Here is a 19428-nt window from a genome sequence, read left to right as displayed (position 1 = left end):
ACCTACCAGACTAACCTAACCTAACCTAGTGAGAAGAAGAAAAGATAAATAGCAAAGAAATTGAGTTGTATTTGTCCTTTAAATCGTGGTATACGTATTGAAGGTCTTCGATTATCTTGAAATTTTTGAAATCTAGATAGAAGTATTCTAACTTTTTTTATAGCTCAACAGCCACTAATGCTCTTTCATTCACAACTTTTCTTCAAGATATGCCACGGGGATCTATTCAGCCAATAAAATAATATCATATACATGTGGGTGTGTGACTTTGATAAGCTACGAATTTTTCAATTATTTGCCATAGAAAAGTATATCTTCTCAATTCATTAATATAGCATTAGAACAAAGGAACTACAAATTATTAAAGGCTTCAACGCTCTAACAAGCAGTTGAAAGATGTTGCGAGAGAGTTTTTTTTTGTTATTAAAGAGAAGAAGACGAGATAAGTATATAGCAAACAATACAGTCTGTTTACATTTAACAATAAAATTGAAAATTTTTGATTACCTTGACATTGTTTGAATCTAAAGAGAAATATCTTAAATTTTTCTTCAATCAACAATAATTAATTCCCTTCATAATGAAAACTTTTCTTCAAGGTATTCCACGTTTAGGTATGCGACGAAGGGTTCAGTCAGTGCTGATTTTTTTTACTTTAATTTTACTAAGGAATTTTGCATTATTTTTGAGGAAAAGAAGGGTTAGGTTAGGTTACGAGGTCAATACCTACATGGATCTCACCGCTTTGGTTGCAGAAAACTCATATACATATACTGTATTCTAAGACCTGTACAAATTGACAAAGCGCCTCGAGCCTATCACAAATTTGTTGAGACGGATAATGTCAGATTCGATTATGTGTTCTGATTTGCTGAAAGTATCTACAGAGATGTTTCAGCCTCAGTCATGCAAAGGTTGAATAATGAAGCAGAAAATCCCCAGATGTTTCAGCCTCACCCGTCCGCCGAAATTCTTAGCCTTACCGTATAAATGCCTATTTAACAGTGTCCAGTAAGAACTACTACGATTGCGGCAAGATGATTTTACTCAAGGCAAGTTTACGATGTGTACAAGGCCAGGGCGACCTTTTGGCAGGTTCATGGGCTTTGCGGTTGCTGACGATTTTGCTGTGACCAGGTACCCAAACGAGTCTGATAATGAAGTAGTAATAATATGGTGCTATTTCTAATGAGGTCAGACACTTCTTGACTAGCTTTCAGCGCACCCTTAGAGAGGTCAGAGCTAGTATTGCCGTTCTTCTGTTGGAGTGAATGCTCACCTCCCTACAAGAAGCTCCACTTCGTAGCAGTGCCTTCACCAACACCTTTACTGCAATGATTTCTGCCTGAAAAACACTAAAGTGGTCCTGTAGCCTAAAGGTAATATTATCGAAGGACTTCTTACTGAAAACTTCCTCTAAAACCTTCCCTTCAAACTTTAAGGAACGAAAGTAACCTTTTTAAAAGTAGATCTAAATGTGTATGTGCGTCTTTGATAAATTTATTCAGTACTTAATTTGTATATTCTTTGTCACACCCAAATAAAAAAAACTAGATTTTTTAAACTCATAACAGAACCAAGTGAATAAAAAATTGATAAAAAACCTATAAAGGCTTCACTAAAACAGGCAAACTACAAATTTTCCAAACAAATAGCTCACAATAAGTGAAATAGTGCCCACCATATCTAAGAACTGAAATCTCAAAAAATAAATAAGATTTTGTCAAAGTCCAGCCAACGCATCAGCTCACTTCACATGCTATCTTTACCCTTCTGCGACTAATGCCCAACGCGCTTGACACTCACGAGTCTCACGCAGGAATGTTAACTGGCTAACTATGTGCTTGAGTGCTTGGCAGCCGGCAACAGCTCACCCATATGCCCGCTGAATAGCCTACGACGAGGACGCACGTAGTCTGTGATTATGATGGCTGAGCAGTTAAAAATATCAGCATAAACATGTTTTATGATATCTGGCGGTGATTTATTATCATTTGATTTTAAAGAGGCAGCTCCACATACACCCAATACAGACAGACAGACAGGCAGCAGAGCCTTCGACTGGCTATGATGATGTGGCTATGCGCATGCGTACTTGTGTCTATGTTTATTATTGCTGTCTCTTACAATTTATAGCAGGAATCTGTAAATAAGTATTACACGCCTATTATAAAAGTCAGCATTTTAATGGGTTGATGGGTGAGGGGCCATAGCCGCTAAACTAACAAGTTGAAAACTCCAGAAGGCACTAAAATTGACTGACTGACTTTAGCGGCAGCAGAGGCGTCAGCGGCAGCGCGACAGTACCGCGCTCCAGACAATGACCAAAGCTGGAGTTCGCACGACTGTCAGACGTTGCTGTAATGCTGCATAGATATGACTACGTTGTTACTGTTGTTGTTGTTTTTGTTGTGGCTAGCTGACGGTAATACTATTGCGGCTGTCGCCTGTCGCAATGATGCTAACTGCGCGCGACAGCAGGCAACAAATTGACAGGCGAAAAAGTGAGCAAAAATAAAGGTAAAAAATTCTACAACAAAAAAATAAAAAAAATAAACAAAAACAACGAAAGTAAGCTTAAAAATGCGAGCATTTTCAGAAAACTGAATCAAGTCAATACATTTTATTTTGATTTGTGCATTTTTCATTGTCGTGAAATTTGCCTTGGACTGGCTGCGCATGCGCTGTTTGCCTTTTTGTTTTTTTTCTACCTCAAATTTGTGTGTGACGTTTCTTGTTGGTTTGGTGCATCTTTGGATAGTTTTTCTGCTGCTTCTTCGTTTGCTTGAACTTGTGCTGTTATTTGGCTGTTGCTGTTGCTTCATTTGGTAGGTGGTGCCTTTTTATGGCTGTTGAATGCATGTCAAATTTAATTGAGCAACAGCAACATCAGCAGAAAACGCGACCATTTTCCAGCGAATTTCCGAAGTCAACCCAGCGAATATGCCAATTAGGCTGCCTGCAATTTACCCTGTTAGAGCCTGCCTTTTTCTACTGTTGTTGTTACTTTTTTTAGACGGTATGCAGTTAGAGGTATGCACTGTTGAAGGAAGATGCCTCAACGCCAATTGAGCGCTCTGAAAATTGTTGAACTGTGCGGTCAACTGCAGATTAAATTGCAATTAATGCTAGGCCTTGTAACAAGCACATGCCCATACACAATTATATATAGTTCATGCAATTTTTTGTGGCAACGGAATTTGCATGGATAGAAATGAAGTATTCAGACGATGCAAATATTTCAATTGCAAAGAGGATTCAACAGATTTTAGCCATTGCTCCTTCTACTGCCAAACCTTTTCTAACAACAGTAACCGCAGTTAAATAATATCTTTGGTAGATAAATGTACAAGATTAGGATGCAGATCAGATCAAGGTTGAAACCTAGGTTAGTAACCATTATTTTTCGAAAGTATTATTATTTATAAAGGGTACTAAAGATTTATAAAATTGACCAGGAATATTAAAATAGATTTGATTTTACTCCTAATTATTTTTAGATCTGGACTAGCACTGGAATCAAGGCCTGGTTAAAACTTAAATCGATAGCAGACCCAAGAAAAAATATTAATATTTCTCAAGACCACCAGAATGTCATGCAATATTAAGCACTAAGCTTAAATTGTGATCAATATTGTGATCAAGTACAGAATAAATAACAATTTCTTATTAACCGATACATCGATACCGATATCTAAATATACACCCAATATCAAATTTCAGCTGTCGTGAACAGGTCCATATTCTAGGTATGTTCAAAAAATGGCAGAAAAAAGAGAAAATAAGATTTCTCGGGTTTGAAGAGACCTCTTTTCGAAATTTGTATTAATTAATCTATAGCAGCCACTAAGATTAGGCGTGATTTACGAAGCTCTCGATTTTCGTGTGTTAAAAGCTCGCACTTCGTTGCTTGTTCCTGAGTGAATCAAAAACAACACTGTAACTGTGCCCAGCCTCTATATTTGCCAAACATGACAATATGTAACTTTTTCCAATTTATAAAAAGAAAATGAGAACCTTAACTGGCCGAAGATTTAAAAGGTAGATGAAAATCCTTGAATGAACTAAAGGATATCCTAATATCGAGATACGGGATCAACCTACTGCAACAAAATCTATCAAAACAACTAACATTATGGGCCAAACATGAAACAAGAGTGGTCGCCTAGTCATCGCTTTCTCTATATTTAGCTCCTCTGTGATTTTCTTCTACTTTCGAAACGGAAAAATTTGTTTCAAAATATTCAAATCCGTGATTAGGTAAATCAATATTTGATTCAAGATCAGGAAAATAAAAGAGATCACCTCCTTATTAACCACCTGTATGTAAAATTATTATTTTTTCTCAAGGGAACCGAATAAGAATGAACTTGAATGAAAAACGAAAAATTAGGCTTAATCATTATCAGGATTTCACTTCTCACATCTCAAATTCAGCGTGAATCTTCGCTGTTTCGTAACAGGAAGCTCAGTTTGCATTAAAATCAAGATTCGCATCACTATTCGGGGTAAGATTAATATTTGTGTTATAACGGAGACAAGGTATTAAAGAGAGGGTATTGAGAGAAGCTAAGAGGAGAAGGGTGGGACACTCACCACAAGTGGTGTATTGATTCTGCGAAACTGTAGTGAAGCGAATAATATTTAATATGTAATGAAGGTGCTTGAAAACTCTACTCTTAGAAGGAAGACTGAACGTATCCAAAAAGCGCTTCTCATAAGCATCTCTAGACCACTGTGGACTACACCAGCAATAGCACTTAACGTCATTTTTACACCCGTTGACACTGTCCGCCTGTACATTGCTCTAAGGCTCAGGGAAACTGGGTATGTGAAGTGGTTCGAACAAGGACACGCCGAAATTCTCTCCACCCTCAACTGCTAGATAACTACGTCGCAGAGGCGGCTTTTTCTTTGAACACAACCAATTAGGGATGGAAAAGAGTCGATGGAGAAGAGAAGCAGTAAGCTTTTTGACGAAAGGGTCGAAGCAAGGTGAGAAGGTTGGTCTATCAGGAGCTCAGGCTATTAGACCATTCTAACAGAAATAGCTATTATTAAGTTGGCGGTAATCGTACTGCTAAGAAGTCCAGCCTCTTTCTGGGAGGTGAGCATTAAAAATTTGTCAAATAGAGTCTGACTACACTAGAAATATCAGCAAGCCACTTCATCATCATACTCAATTGGGTGTGTGATTTGCTGGAGCCTCCAAAACCAACGATCCACCTAAGCGAGGTACCATTGTCCAGCTCACTTTTAAATGGGACAGAGTGGGAACACCATTGGCATCTTACATTCTAGCACTGAACCAATGGAACTCGCTAACACGTAGCAGGATCTAGTCGACGACCGTGTGCTTGTTAGATCATTCTGGACTAAAAGAAAACGCACGAGATATTCCGAACAGTTGGACTTTGTCTAATAGGCATTCATGCGTTATTACTTAAAAATCTTGATGAACGGAAGTTCCCAAAGTTGTATGGAGGGGAGTGAGATGGAAGCATGCAAGCACTTTCTCCTCCATAGTTAAGCATTTCCATGTCTAAGGGTTAAACATTTTTTTTCAAAATTTTTCCCCGAGGAAGACCCAAAGACATTAGCCGCTGTAAAAAGTTTGCGATAAGCTTAAACCGCATTGTCGATTTGTAAGGATCTTATGATCTCTTATACAGGAGCTTTAGGTAATACAACAGACTGGCGTTCAAAAACTACGCTTAACTAACCTAGAATTATAGTTCTTATACGAATAAATAGCTACGAAATATTAAATATTGTATGCATTACACACCCGTTAACTTTCTTTGGCTTTGTCCCCCACTGCGCAGTCCGCTACAAATGCCTGCGCATAAAACTTATAAAAAAAATATGAAAAAAACTCATTAAAAACCTGTGCACAAATTGACGTCCTCACTCTCTTTCATTGGGAGCGATCCCGAAAAAGAAGCTGGTGCTCCACCCGCTTGCAACCTGTTTGTATAATTTATTTGCACGCACAGCGGCATGACGTTGCATGCTGCATGCTGCATGCCACATGCATTGTGCAACCGAACACAACAAGTCACTAATTTATGTGGCAGCATGTGGCGTGCCGCGTGAAGCATCCTGCTGTCGTGCGTGAATTAGTGCAAAACAAACCTTTTGGCGTGCAAAAATGCGTCACCGCCGCGTTTGTGGCAGCAGACGCGCACATGTGCCGCGGGCCACGTATGTATGAAATTAATAAAGCCAAATGATAAATCGATGTCGTTTAATATCGGGCGACTTCGTTTGCTTCTTCTTTTTGGCTTTCTGCTTTTTTACTTTTGTTCGCACGCAGCCAGACATTTAAGGGCGGTCTCAGGTTACTCATTTACCGCGTATTATGTTGCAAGTGCAAAAGTAATTACATGTTGCTGCAAATTCTTTGAAACTATAAAATATTGTATGTTCTCTATGTACGTATATGTAGGCATGCATATATACGCAGCAATATTTTATTTTTTAAATTTGATTTTATTTTTAAAATTTTTAGCGCCCGCCAGCATTTCTCTAAAATTTTTCAGCCGTAATTTATATGTAAATTTACAAATATTTAGCGCCAGCGCATCGCATTTGCATACATAAATTCGCACGAGTTAATTTATACAGACTCTCTATGTTTGTAAGTGGTTTTTGTTGTTGTTAAGTCACAGTAGCCAGACTTAAAGCCATAAGTCAACAACAATATTGTATATATTCAATCTGGCGTCGTAAATATTTGAATTAGTAAAAATTGTTTGAAAAAGATGTAGTGAAAATGTTTAACAGCTTAGAGCTAGATGTTAGGCAGGAATTTAAAAAACGGAGCGGTTTCTTATGTGTTATATAATTGGGTGCTTATAAAGTGTTTTGAACTTTGATTAAATATTATGCATATAAATTATGCCGTTATTAGAAGAAAGTTGTCGTAAAAATAGACCACCTGGAGAGTTAGCGGCTGTATCACAGAGAACTTTGACGATATTTATGGTTTTACCTAAAAAGTAATAACTTTTCGAAACAAGATTTTCAACCTCAATACATCATATGTTTTGTCTGCCGTAAAATATAATTTTTATACCTTCTTAACATGTTGCTACAGAGTATAATAGTTTTATTCACCTAAATGTTTAACATAAGAAATTAGTAATTTATACTTTTAAGCTAAAAAATCTATGAAACTTCCATATAGCCTTATAGAAAAAGACGAATATCTCGAAAAATATTAACGATAACGCAATTTTGCGCTACCGACTTTTTTGTGGCAAATGAAATTTCCTACACGTTTTTCATACAGATTTTACCTGTAGCTCTTGTCATTTACGAGATAAATGGAAAAAAAGGCGAATTTCATGGAAAAATGAGGTTTAGAAGCTCGTACTACCTCGCCGGTGTGAGTTACGTCTTTGCCGCAATATGCACTTTTGTAGAGTGTTTCATTCTGAGAAATATGTGTCTAAAGTCAAAACGATGCCATAAATGCCCCTGAGCTACAGAAATTTAAAGATAAAAAATTGCGATTTTCGTGTATTTTCAATAGAAAAGCTTAAATGCCTTGGTCTGGTACTTAATATTAATATTAAGGTCTCAAATTTCCAGGGAATTTTGTAGGGTATTTCCAAGAAAACTTCAAGAAGGGTTGAAAAAAAAATATGTACTACATATAAATATATGTAATGATTTTCATATGTGCAAAACGGAATTGGGCTCTTCCATCCTTTTGCTGATGTTTTGCTCATATACCTAAAATATTAAATTCAGCTTTGATTGAATTTATATTTATATATATATCTCATTTGAGTTAATAAATTTGGACTGTTTCGCAACATTTTTCAATACCCAGTTTTGCAACTCATGAAAGTACTTTCCTGCCTTTGATCATTTCAAATTGTGAAAGTATAAAATGATCAGCATTTAGCCTTAGCCCTTCTTTACTTGTTCTAATTTAGTTTACAATATCTCAGTCAGTAATAATGTAAAATTTGATACGTTTTTAGTACATCTACATCTACGACCCTCTGGATATGGAAATTTTGTGGACTTCCAATGAATTCATTTATCTAAAAAGTTGCCCTAAAATGCAACCATTTAAGGTCAGTCACTTTACACATGCGAGCCTCTTTACTTATTCACTTCTTTTGGGGGAAACATGCGTAATCAATTTGGGATTAAGCTCTCTATCACGAAGTCAATTAGCGAAAATTAGTAAAACAATGTTAAAACAGCAAAATTTTCTAACAAAACTTTCTCTCACTAATAACACACGCACTGAATCACAACCACCGATATCCTTTCATATGCAGATTCAACGAGCGTATAATTAATGTGACATTTTAATGGACTAATGAGACAGAATCGTGACTAGTTATAACTAATGCTCGAATTTGTCATGTGTCACACACTTTAGCGTTTTTTCATATATACTTGTATATGTATGCAAATTGTTGAAAAAGCGATCTATCAAAGTGCTTGTAACAGGTGAACTACAGAATTTGTGTTTCGGTTATAGTAGTTATACAGGGTGATGTAAAAGAAACTAAAAAAATACAGAAATTTTAAATTAACAAAAATTAAATAATATAAAAAATGATACGGAAAAAATTTTAGAAATGGTTTTAAAACATTTTAAAATTCTTTCTTGATTAAAAAGTAAATAAACGTAATTAATTATTATTTTTTTTTTTATTTTTCTTTTTTTTTAATTTTTTTTTTCAGTGCAATATTTTCGATTTGAATAATTGCCTTTCAATAATTTTTTTTATTAAATATTTCTCGTAAACATTTAAATATTAATTTAAAAAATATTTTTCTTTAATTTAAATTTCTTTTATTTTTCATTTATTTTTAATTTTTTCTTTTTCAATTTTTATCAGTGTAAAAATTTACGAATCAAATCAATGAGTTTATTTCTAAATAAAATATCCGAGTAAATATCTAAATATTTATTTCAAACTAAATGATTAATTCATTTAATTTTCTTGGAAAATTTTATTTATTTTTCAGTGTAAAAAAATTAAAAAAAATATTTTTTATTGTTTTTTTTTTATATATTTTTTATAGATTTAGTTTTATATATATATATATATATTTATATATTTAAAAAAATTTCAAAATCTAACATTTTTTCGTGTAAGTATCTTAATATTCTCTTATTCAGTCCAAAAAATGAAACATTATTTTAATTATCACTTCAATTCAGTCTTTGCTATATTAAAAGTAAAGTCGTTACTCGCACTTTAATATTGTATATGTATGTGTATTCAGATATCTTCCATACCAACAACAAATATATACACACCTTCACCAAAAGTATCTCGGCTCATTACAAAAGGGTTAAAAAAAATAAAGCAAAAAATTGTGCTCGAAGGGCCATTAAACGCTGGATCACTTCAGAGGAAGTACCATTTAGACACAACGGTTGTTCTGAGCACATTTGCCACGCTTTTATGGTTATGCAAAGCAGTGAGTAAAATTAAAAATTCAGCGATTTCAAATGAGCTAATAAATAAATTTATAGGCGCTGGACGAAAAGTATCGATTGTGACGGTGCTTTAGTTATTTTTGTTTTTGCATACACTTTTGTTGTATTTTTTTCTCTTCGACCGTGTTTAATGAACGATAAGTCGCGGTCGCATCGTGATTATGGGAATGTCTGTCTGTGCGCCACAACAAAGAAAGTTCAGCCCAAAAATGCGAGAATATGGGGGAGAAGAGATGAAAAAATATAAATTAAGCGACATACCAAAATCGAATATGATTTCTGTGTGATTTTAATTTGTTGTAAACTTTGGCTGACAATATTTTTGTTATTGGAGCAATTTCTTTGTTGCTTTCTGTTATACTTTTGCGCATTTGGTCTGGATCGCGTGCGCGCAGACGCAATAAACGGCGCCAGCGACAGTGCGTAAACTATAAGAAGGGCACCGCTCGCTAAATGCTGAAACATTTCACAACAGTCTGCTGCGGCAAGCGGCAGCCAAAAGCTTCATTGCCTCAAGGAATTTTATTAATTTACGCGTAAACCTCTGTAGAATTGTGTGTTCTTTTCGTTTCTTGTTTTATTCAAAAAGTGCATAGTGTTCAAACAATGAAATCCTTTGTGTTGTGCTGTGCCAGTTTGGTGTGTTTCTTTGCGCTTGGCGTGCAAGCTGCCTATTTCTACGATCGTCCCGATGGACCGGAATTTCTGGATGAAGACAAAGGGCGTTTCGGCCGCTGTGGCGCGCAATGCTGTGAGTACTGCTTGCATAACACTTTTTGCAAAAGACTTTCTAATTTTTCACTATTTTCTTAATTTTTTTTCGTTGACTATTTCGTGCTCGTTCTACGTGTTGGTCTATGTTTGTGTTTGCAGTCTGTGGTACACCGAATGTCAATCGCATCGTTGGCGGCACACAGGTGCGTCACAACAAGTACCCTTGGACGACGCAACTACTTAAGGGACGCTGGCATGCGCGTCTCTTCTGTGGCGGCTCGTTGATTAATGATCGCTATGTGCTGACGGCGGCGCATTGTGTACAAAATAATCGTGATCAGATAACTGTACGATTACTGCAATTGGATAGATCGTCGGGGGATCCTGGCATCACTAGAAAGGTGAGATTGTGACAATGCAAAAAAAAAGAAAATACGATAAAGAAAAAAGGCTATAGAGAAATATCTTAAAGTCGCCGCTGTGCTCTTATACCCAACAGAGATTTTTCTTGTTGACAAAATTAAGATAAAATCAACATTCATTCGGTTCGACTTAGTTAAGAACTCCGTTTGGCCGAATATTTCTCTAACGTTGATAAATCCAGCTCTTTTTGGGATCTACCTCGGCTCACAATCTCGTGAAGATTGGTCGTTTTCTTCCTTATGAGATTTGAGCGCAAAATCCTCCAGATTGGGATTTCCAGAAATTTAAGCTACGTCATATGTTAAACTCCTCATGTACATAGTATTCTAAACTATGTAACACTATCAGGGAGGCTATAAGCTCTCTTAAGACCGATCAAGGAGTCTTTCTAAGTAGTCTCCGCAAGGAGTCCTCTTTATCAACTTCATTGTTATCAGACTTGTTTGAGTACCAGGTCACAACAGAATCTGGCTGGAAACTGCTAAGCCGGTAAGCTTATTTCCACCGACACTCGCATACCAATTTCATCAGATTGGGAGGGAGCCTTACCTTTATATCCTTTCCTGCTCTATATTCGAATCCATGGACTTTCCGCATCTTGTCGGATAAAAATTTCCAAACTTGTATAAAAGAAGGCGATATGCAAACGATAAGAAGTTTCTTCACAACTGTCCGGTTTATGTCACGCTGTGGTCGAAACTAATCGCAGAACATCTTCGGTAAACCTTACGAAGTAGCTGGGATTGATTTCAGCGCTTTTTTTTTAAGCTTAAAGAACTTCTTCGATCTATAAGAGTATGGTGACTCATCTTTACCCATCCACTGAGCATTCTCCTTTACCTTTGGTACTAGGATTAATACTCTAACCTAACCTAACCAAAAGGTAATAGCTAGTATAATAGCTGAGGTTTTAAATATACAGATACCAAGTAAAAATTCTGAGAATATTCAGCCTAACAAGTGTGGCAGTCCTACCTACTCTTCACGACCCCAAACACTACTTCTATTCAAAGCACATAAAGTTAGCTTCTCCAGATAAACATTATGAAATGAAAGTTCGAAAATTCGCTTTGTAGTTTTTATAAGATGTACAGACGTCCCACGAAAAGACACCAAAAATACCTTGACTTGCTCATATAAGAAATCCCGGTGGTTTCTGAGGCATTTTTTCTTTCGGCATCCGTTGATTTCTGGTCTGCTGGGTATAAAAATTAAAACCAGCTAACAAAAATGGAAGCTAAGGAGTTACCCACTACCGTAACAAATAACTCGCATTAATAAGTGGTATACCATTACCATTCAAGCGGCTGCCGGAAGTTGCAAATGCTACATTTACTCTTTCCAACAAAGAAAAGCACTCACTGCAGCTGAAAAGCTCAGCTGTTACCAGCAAGCAAATAAATTATTAGCTCAGCTCACGCCAAAATAATAACTGTAAGTGATACTCAGTGCGACTAACCAGCAAACGTTTTCCAAACACTCACACAGGTCATACAAACCACCATACACCCGCAATACGATCAGAGCAGAATTGTAAATGACATCGCCATTTTGAAGTTGGATTCGCCCATACCGTTCAGCAGCAGCATGCGTCCCGTTTGCCTGCCCGACATCAATCACAATTTCGACAACAGAGATGTAAGTATAGTACAACAACAAAACAACAGCTACACTGAATATTACTAAGAAAATTTTCGTTGGTGTGTTTCCCACAGGCGATCGTCGCCGGTTGGGGTCTTGTGAAGGAGGGTGGCGTCACCTCCAATTATCTGCAGGAGGCCACCGTGCCCATAATTACTAATCACGAATGTCGTCAAACGCGTTACAAAAGCAAAATCACCGATGTTATGCTATGCGCCGGGCTCGTGCAGACCGGTGGCAAGGATGCCTGCCAAGGCGACAGCGGTGGTCCGCTGATTGTCAATGAAGGCAGATACAAATTGGCGGGTGAGTTCAAAACTATTTTGTCGATTTTGTGAAGTTTGGTAAGGAAACAGAAATAAACTTAATATTTGCCTTTTTTATAGGAGTTGTCTCTTTCGGTTACGGTTGCGCTCAAGCAAATGCACCGGGTGTTTATACTCGTGTCAGCAAATTCCTCGATTGGATTGAGCAAAACACACGCGATGGTTGCTACTGCAGTAGTTGAGTAAAAGAAAATGTCTTGCTTTCGAGAAATACGAGTAAAATTTTATAAAACTGAAATATATGTATATTTGTTAAGCTTTTTCTGGTAGTTTTAAGGAGTAGTAAGCTCAGTGGAACCCAACTTGTGGTAGGTGGTTTTAAATTTGTGAATGCCAAGTCTCTTTTTCTGCAGTAAAAAAGCGTATGGCTAATACAAGAAGCTTTCAGGATGCATAAGAGGTTCGTCGTTGCTCGCTGAATGATCAAAAAGGAAAGCAAACTGGTTAGGTTTCAAGAAAAAGCCAATCCATTGCGATGCTAAAATACCTACGCATGGTTGAAAAATCCTCAAAGGTCCGCGAAAAGATAAATAGATAGATGAGACGACCAATAGGAAACATGACATTTTGTCGGCTTACCCAAGATGTCAAGGGGTTCAACCTTACTCTGGCAGCCGAGAACAGAATGTTCAGACAACTTTGACAATTTACGTCATCAAAGTCTTTGATGCTTAACCTGGCGACATCACGACAGCCGAGAAGAAAAGGTGCTCGCCTAGCAATCGCTGACCTTATCCCGCAGGGTCTCCATCTGGCTTTAGACTTTAAGAAGTTTAATCACTAAAATCACTAAAGCTTGATGCAATTAACCACGAACCCAGACACTCATTCTGTAGCTTTGAACGTTCAGGCAGCGAGACCAAAGTTATCTGAGTCACTCAAGTAGTCTGTAAGTCTGAAACTGGAGCTTATTGAGAACAAGCGGTTGATTATATAAAGCTCTCAACGAGGAGAGCAGCAGAGTCAGAGTCTAGTGTAGCATCGATAGTTTGCATATTTTGCGTGCTGCTTTTCGGTGTCAAATCTAGTCTGGAGAATGGTTGAATTTCTGACTAAATATTATATTTTTCAGAGCCGAGTCTATGCCACCGATTAAATGACTGTATTTTTCGAAAGACTGAACTGCGATTTCTTTGGCGCGTCAAAAATCTCTTTTTAACTAATCAATAAAGGCATGTCTTTCAACTATCCATTTTATCCCTCTTATCAACAAAAACCTCAAACTCTGGACACCAAAACCCTCACACAAAGTGTGGCCAACTTACCTAGCGTCCACTGTCTAAGCTAAAATTAGAATCCTCTGCGCGACTATTGTTTACTGCTTTAATGTTTTTCAAGAGAAGAACGGTCACCCCATAAACAAAATATATTTCCATCTTTCTACATTATGTCCCTCAAGTGGCGCGCTCGTTCCCAAGGGCACTTACACTTTATTTTAATTTCTATTTTATTTATAATTTTGTTGTTCGCGTTGTTATTGTTGTAACGTAAATCTATGCTGTCTGCGCGCATCTTATAAAATGCACGACAGCGTATTATCCGCGCCAAGTGGATGGAATGAATTATTTATGTGTTTCTGTGATTTTCTCGCTGGCAGGCGGCGGCTACATAGATATTTATTGTTTGACTGACACAAGCAAAATGGTACTCACCGAAGCAATGAGTTTTTACTTTTTTTGCTGCTTACTTCGTCTTTCATGAAATTAAGCGTTAAATTTGCAATAGGCAACAACAATAAGAAAAACGGCAGGGGTCATCTTATGAGCGCTGCGGTCGCAGGCGACTAAACGTTAAATGCGATATCTTCATAGCAAGATTTATGAGCTCGTAATGCGGTAAAAATAGGCTTGTGCGCTTGTGCTGCATAGCCGAGCGCAGATTAGCGACGGCATGGGGCAATCGGTTGAATGATGCATTGGCTGGGCGCTGCGCATGCGTTCGATCACTTGCCGGCTGATCGTTGCACGTCCGCGCAGACGATGATTTTACTAGCGAATTAATTTAAATTCCAACGCATGATTACGCCCTCTTAAAGTGAATTTACGAGCGCAAAATCTCCAGCTGCAGCATGAGAAGAGCGGCTCAGCGCTATGTAGCGAAGAGCGGGAGTGCGCGCAGCTGTTGCGTGGCATCGAGAGCGCCGTGAGGTGCGTACAAAATTTATGAACAAACAAGTATATGAATAAAATACGAAAAAAAAATTATTGTTATTGTTGTTGTTGTTGTGCAGAATTTATTTCATCTTAATTCAATTTAACAACTTAAACAACCATAAAGTGTTCACATTGTAAATCATGCGGCAAGCAAAAACAAAAACACCTGTGCGCGTGCGCGTGCGTGTGTGTGGAGTGCGCTTGAGCTAGACAAACGGCCTATCTGTGTAAACGATCGACAGGCCAACAACAACAAACGCTTGAGCGCTTGAAGAGTAACCGACTAAACATTAAAAGTTATGAATGATGTAGCGTTGACGAAGTGCTGGCGGCGGCGGTGGCGGCAAGTGGGCCGAAAAAAGTCCGCGCTTTGGTTGGCGATGTATGGCGCGGCAAGCGGCGCGGTGGTGGATGCACTCAGGTGCGCTTGTCCGGCGCGCAATTGTATGCAGATTGATGTCGCCGCACAGTTGTTGCAACTCGGTTGAAATGAATTTATTATAGCTTTGGCGTGGAAGCGCGCATGCGCATAACCAATCGCCAAATGATGGTATGACCGTGTTTTTGTTTTTTTTTTGGCCTCCACGCCAGTAGATAAGATTGACACGCTGCTTTTGATGTGCTAATAAATTCGCATGAGTGTATGTGTGTAAGTGTGTATGTACCATTTAAAGTGGAGCAGCGCGACTTGGCGTTATGTGGCACAGTGAAGGCGTTTTGCCATTTCGCTTGTGGTGGCCGCAAGGAACTGGCGAAAGCATCACTTAGACTCGAAAGTGGTATCGTGTAAATAAATACCAGAATTGTATGCAGTCTGCTGTTGCTTCATGGTCATCAGCGCCCGTCTGTAACTGGAATGCCAAGCTGTGTAATTGAGGCCATCTGTGTGGAGAATTGGTTGCGGACAGTTAAATATATGCCAACATAATAAATGGGTGTGTATCGGGGACTTAAATGTAGCAGCTGCACGTTTGTATAATTGTAGCAACATGTTGCTAACAAATGGTTGCGAAGTAGGTGCAACTTTCTTGGAATCTAATGCTAAATGGCTATTTTCTTGCTTAAAATAAGCTGTGATGGTAAGTACACTAATTTTGGGTACAATTTTTGACAAATAATGTTGCTTTGCAACAAGCTTCAGCAACATGTTGCAAAATTTGTTTTTATTGCATTCTTTATTTTTTCAAATTCTTACAATTCAGTGAAAAAAACGAAAATGTTGTGTAACATTTTCTGCATGTTTCGCAACATTTTTCAAAGAAATGCTGTTAATATTATTGAAGCATTTTGAATGATTTCTCATGTATTTTATGGAAAATGTGGGCTTACTTTGTTGCAGTAACATGTTTCATAATTAGTTTTTCTTATATTTTCTATTCTTTAATTCTTTCAGTTGAGTAAAAAAATTATGCAAAAATGTTGCCCAACATTTTGTGCATGTTTCGCAACATTTTTCAACGAATTGCTGTTAATGCTTATTGAACTATTTGAATGATTCTTGATCATTTTTTGCGAAATTTGGGCACACTTTGTTGCAGCAACATGTTGCACAATTAGTTTTTATTGCGTTTTCTTATTTTTTTGACTTCTTTCAGTTAAGTGAAAAAGCCAAAATGTACCTACAATGTTGCGCAACATTTTTTGCTTGCTTGGAACACTTTTTAACGAAATGCTGTAAATGCATATTGAAGCATTGTGAATGATTTCTTTTTTATGTTATGCAAAATTTAATCTAGCAACATGTAGCAAAATTATTTTTTATTGTGCTCTTTAGTTTTTTTCAAATGTTTCAGTTCAGAAATATCGAAAATCAAACAACAATCTTGAGCAATATTTTTTATACGCTTCGCAAAATATTTCAATAAAATGCTGTAAATGGATATTAATTGTTTTTTCTGTATTTTATGCTTTCTTGATGTGTTTTGGAAAGGTTCTTCCTTGAACTTCCTTCAGCAAACTTGTTTAGCAAAATTTCAAAAGAAATAGTTGCTGTAAGAGTAGTGTAAAAATAATTTCATAAAGACAAATGATAAAGACTAATTGCTGGCGTTTTCCGTTTCAAAGAAAATTTTTAGGCAACATTGTATAGCAACAAGTTGCTGAAACATGATGAATAGCAATATTATTTATCAAAAATTTTCTAAAAATTTACGTGCTTCAAATTTTTAATACAGTTGTTAATTTTTTGTCAGCCAACATGTTGCTAGAGAAATGCTTATAGAACTATCGTTTTTTGTAAGAAATTGTTGCTAACAGCATATTTCGTAACATATGGAATTATATGAAGAAGCACCTAAGGGAAATATTTGAGTTGACTAGATTAATCTAATACATAGAAAGCACTTAAAATGTTTTCAACGAATACCAACAAAAAATACGGAACAATCAGTTATTCCAAAGGAAAGATACATGACTTCGAAGTTTTCAAATAAGCAACAATAATAGGTTTCAACAAAGCCTGTACCGTACTTCATATTGATTTTACCAAAATAAAACTTTCCTCCTGAAAACTGAAAATATTCTCCTGCCTCTTTTCTCGGATCTTTCTTAATTACCATGACAACTGCGCTGTCGATCAGCGATCACACAAATGTGGCTGACTGACACACATCACCAGCAACTTTGTAGTGCGACGAGTGAGTTGGTAGTCGCATCATTAACAACAACAACAAATGAGTACAACAATTGCAAATCACACATTATCGAATCACACAATATATGCGGAACAATCAGCAGCCATCAACATTGAAAGCCGCCACTTCAGGCGTTGCTACCGCCATGCCAAGTGGCGCGCTGTTCGCCCCAGTCGCTTTGATCAGCGCGCGCCACCTATGAATTGCTCGCTGCTGGCAAATATGGTCGCTTTCGGTTAAGAACGAGCGCGCGCTCACCGCATTGTTTGCATTTGTAATTTTCACACCTTCCACAGCACACACCGATATGGTCAATAAATGTGCCAAAGTGGCATGTGGCAGCAGCGCAGCAGATTGTGGCCCCAAACTGTGGCGCAGCATTGCATTTTAATGCGTTGTTGTTGCTGCTACTCGGTGTTTTATTGCCACCGCCATCAACGCCAGCATGGCTCTTGCTGTCGCTACCAGCAACAGCGTATTTCCACAGCTACAACAACAACAACTGTACTCTACTGCCGCATTTGTTGTCATTGCTCTGCTTTTGATTGCCACTTTTGCCACAATCTAACATGCGACGCTCGTTTTTTGCCTTACTATTGCTGCTATTGACAGTGTGGCGCGTCGTTTGTTGCAACATTTGTGGTCATCAGCCGCCACGGGCCACCATTGCTTAGCCAAGTTTGGCACTAAAAATAGGAAAAGTGCATCCTTCTAATACCAAATCAAGCGTCGCTAGAAAATTAGCAACACGCCACATAAGCCGCGCCACACACTCAGCACTTAAGTACTAGCCACTGACACAACTCCCTGCCGCATGTGCGGACTGTACAGTATGCTGGCTGCCAGCAACAACAACAATAGGCAGATGCGCACGCTAGGCGTCGCCAAGCGCAACGATTTTCAAATGCCAAACTCCTTGGCACCACGCGCTGCGGAATTTGTCGTGACTCGATAATGACGGTGTTGCAAGTAGTGCTGCAGCGTACACTGCAGTTTGAATTGCTTCTATTACTCGTATTATTCGTTTGCAAGGTTTTGCAAAATAAAACGCTGGTGATTTTGTTGCAACCATTGCTGCCTCGTCGCGTTGCAGCCTCGTCGTGGCAATGCTCTAATGCCGGTAATGCTGGCAATTGTCGTCTTCTACTTGCAACTTGCAACTGACACTCAATTGTTAGTGTTAAAATAAATTGATAGTCCAGCACTGCAATTGTTTTTATGCCTTGCTTTGTTGTTGCCTCTTTGGTAAGCGCGCAACGTGCAAGCAGTCTTCATTCGCCAGCATTTCTCGCCCAAACAGGCGATTTATTCGGCACTGTCGCCGCCGAAAAGAAAATATGCGCAGCGCTCGCTTATTTGTTAGCCCTAACAGCCATGCTAGTTTACTTTGCAACGAGTTAGTTTGTATGGGTGCATTTCATTTGCGCATCACTTTAGGTTTATACAATTTATTTAACACTTTTTCGACTTTTTACATTTTTCCGGTGCATTTGGTTTTTCCATTTTAGCAAATATTGCCCCTGAGGCCATTTCCCGAGTGATGTCCGCACGCCCTACCAGCCGAAAAAACGCCAAAGGTTCATATTACGCCTGTATTTGTGTGCAACAAATTGTGTTGCAGCAATGCGTTGGGCAGTTGGCCTTTGTTACCTTTGTAACGCTGGCAGCTTTGTTGGTTTTCTTCGTGTATTCCACTATATTTTCGTTTGCTCGCAGTCCCTGACATTATATACATAACTACAAATTAGTTAGCGTTTTCGGTTAGCCAAATGGGACTCACCGCGGAAATGTTATAATGAGGCGAAAATTATATATTTAACTGCTGGAGGCGCGCAGCACGATAGAGGTTAAGGAGTTGTAGGAATTTATTGTAAACAAAGAGGAAATGTTAAAGGACTTTTAATTTATATGACATAGAACCCCAAAGTCTTTTGAATTTTTTCTTTAAAGAGAGGTCTCTGCAATGCCATAAAACTCTTACGGTCGATCAGGTTACATATACATTAATGCTGTATTAAATGCAGATAATGCAGCTTGCTTAAAATAATCTGCGATAGTAA

At 37.9% G+C, this 19428-nt stretch overlaps 1 protein-coding gene across 1 annotated transcript; it reads left to right on the top strand.

Annotated features, from left to right (window-relative positions):
- Positions 1-9937: 9937 nt before the first annotated feature.
- LOC105231248 (trypsin-1) lies at positions 9938-12813 on the top strand. Its single transcript, XM_011212440.4, has 5 exons — positions 9938-10229; positions 10352-10593; positions 12104-12253; positions 12331-12562; positions 12643-12813. The coding sequence occupies exons 1-5, from the start codon at positions 10085-10087 to the stop codon at positions 12762-12764; spliced, it is 891 nt and encodes a 296-aa protein (XP_011210742.1). The 5' UTR covers positions 9938-10084; the 3' UTR covers positions 12765-12813.
- Positions 12814-19428: the final 6615 nt, after the last annotated feature.

The sequence above is a fragment of the Bactrocera dorsalis genome, chromosome 1 (genome assembly GCF_023373825.1).
Source record: "Bactrocera dorsalis isolate Fly_Bdor chromosome 1, ASM2337382v1, whole genome shotgun sequence".
Taxonomy (NCBI): Eukaryota; Metazoa; Arthropoda; class Insecta; order Diptera; family Tephritidae; genus Bactrocera; species Bactrocera dorsalis.
This window is presented reverse-complemented; position numbering and strand designations above follow the sequence as displayed.

What these genes read in the sequence shown, in the direction of transcription:
- LOC105231248 (XM_011212440.4), top strand. Translation starts at nt 10,085, where the DNA reads ATGAAATCCTTTGTGTTGTGCTGTGCCAGTTTGGTGTGTTTCTTTGCG. An exon ending in ATCCTGGCATCACTAGAAAG is followed by an intron (nt 10,594 to 12,103) that starts GTGAGATTGTGA and finishes ACACTCACACAG; the next exon opens with GTCATACAAACCACCATACA. An exon ending in AGGCAGATACAAATTGGCGG is followed by an intron (nt 12,563 to 12,642) that starts GTGAGTTCAAAA and finishes CCTTTTTTATAG; the next exon opens with GAGTTGTCTCTTTCGGTTAC.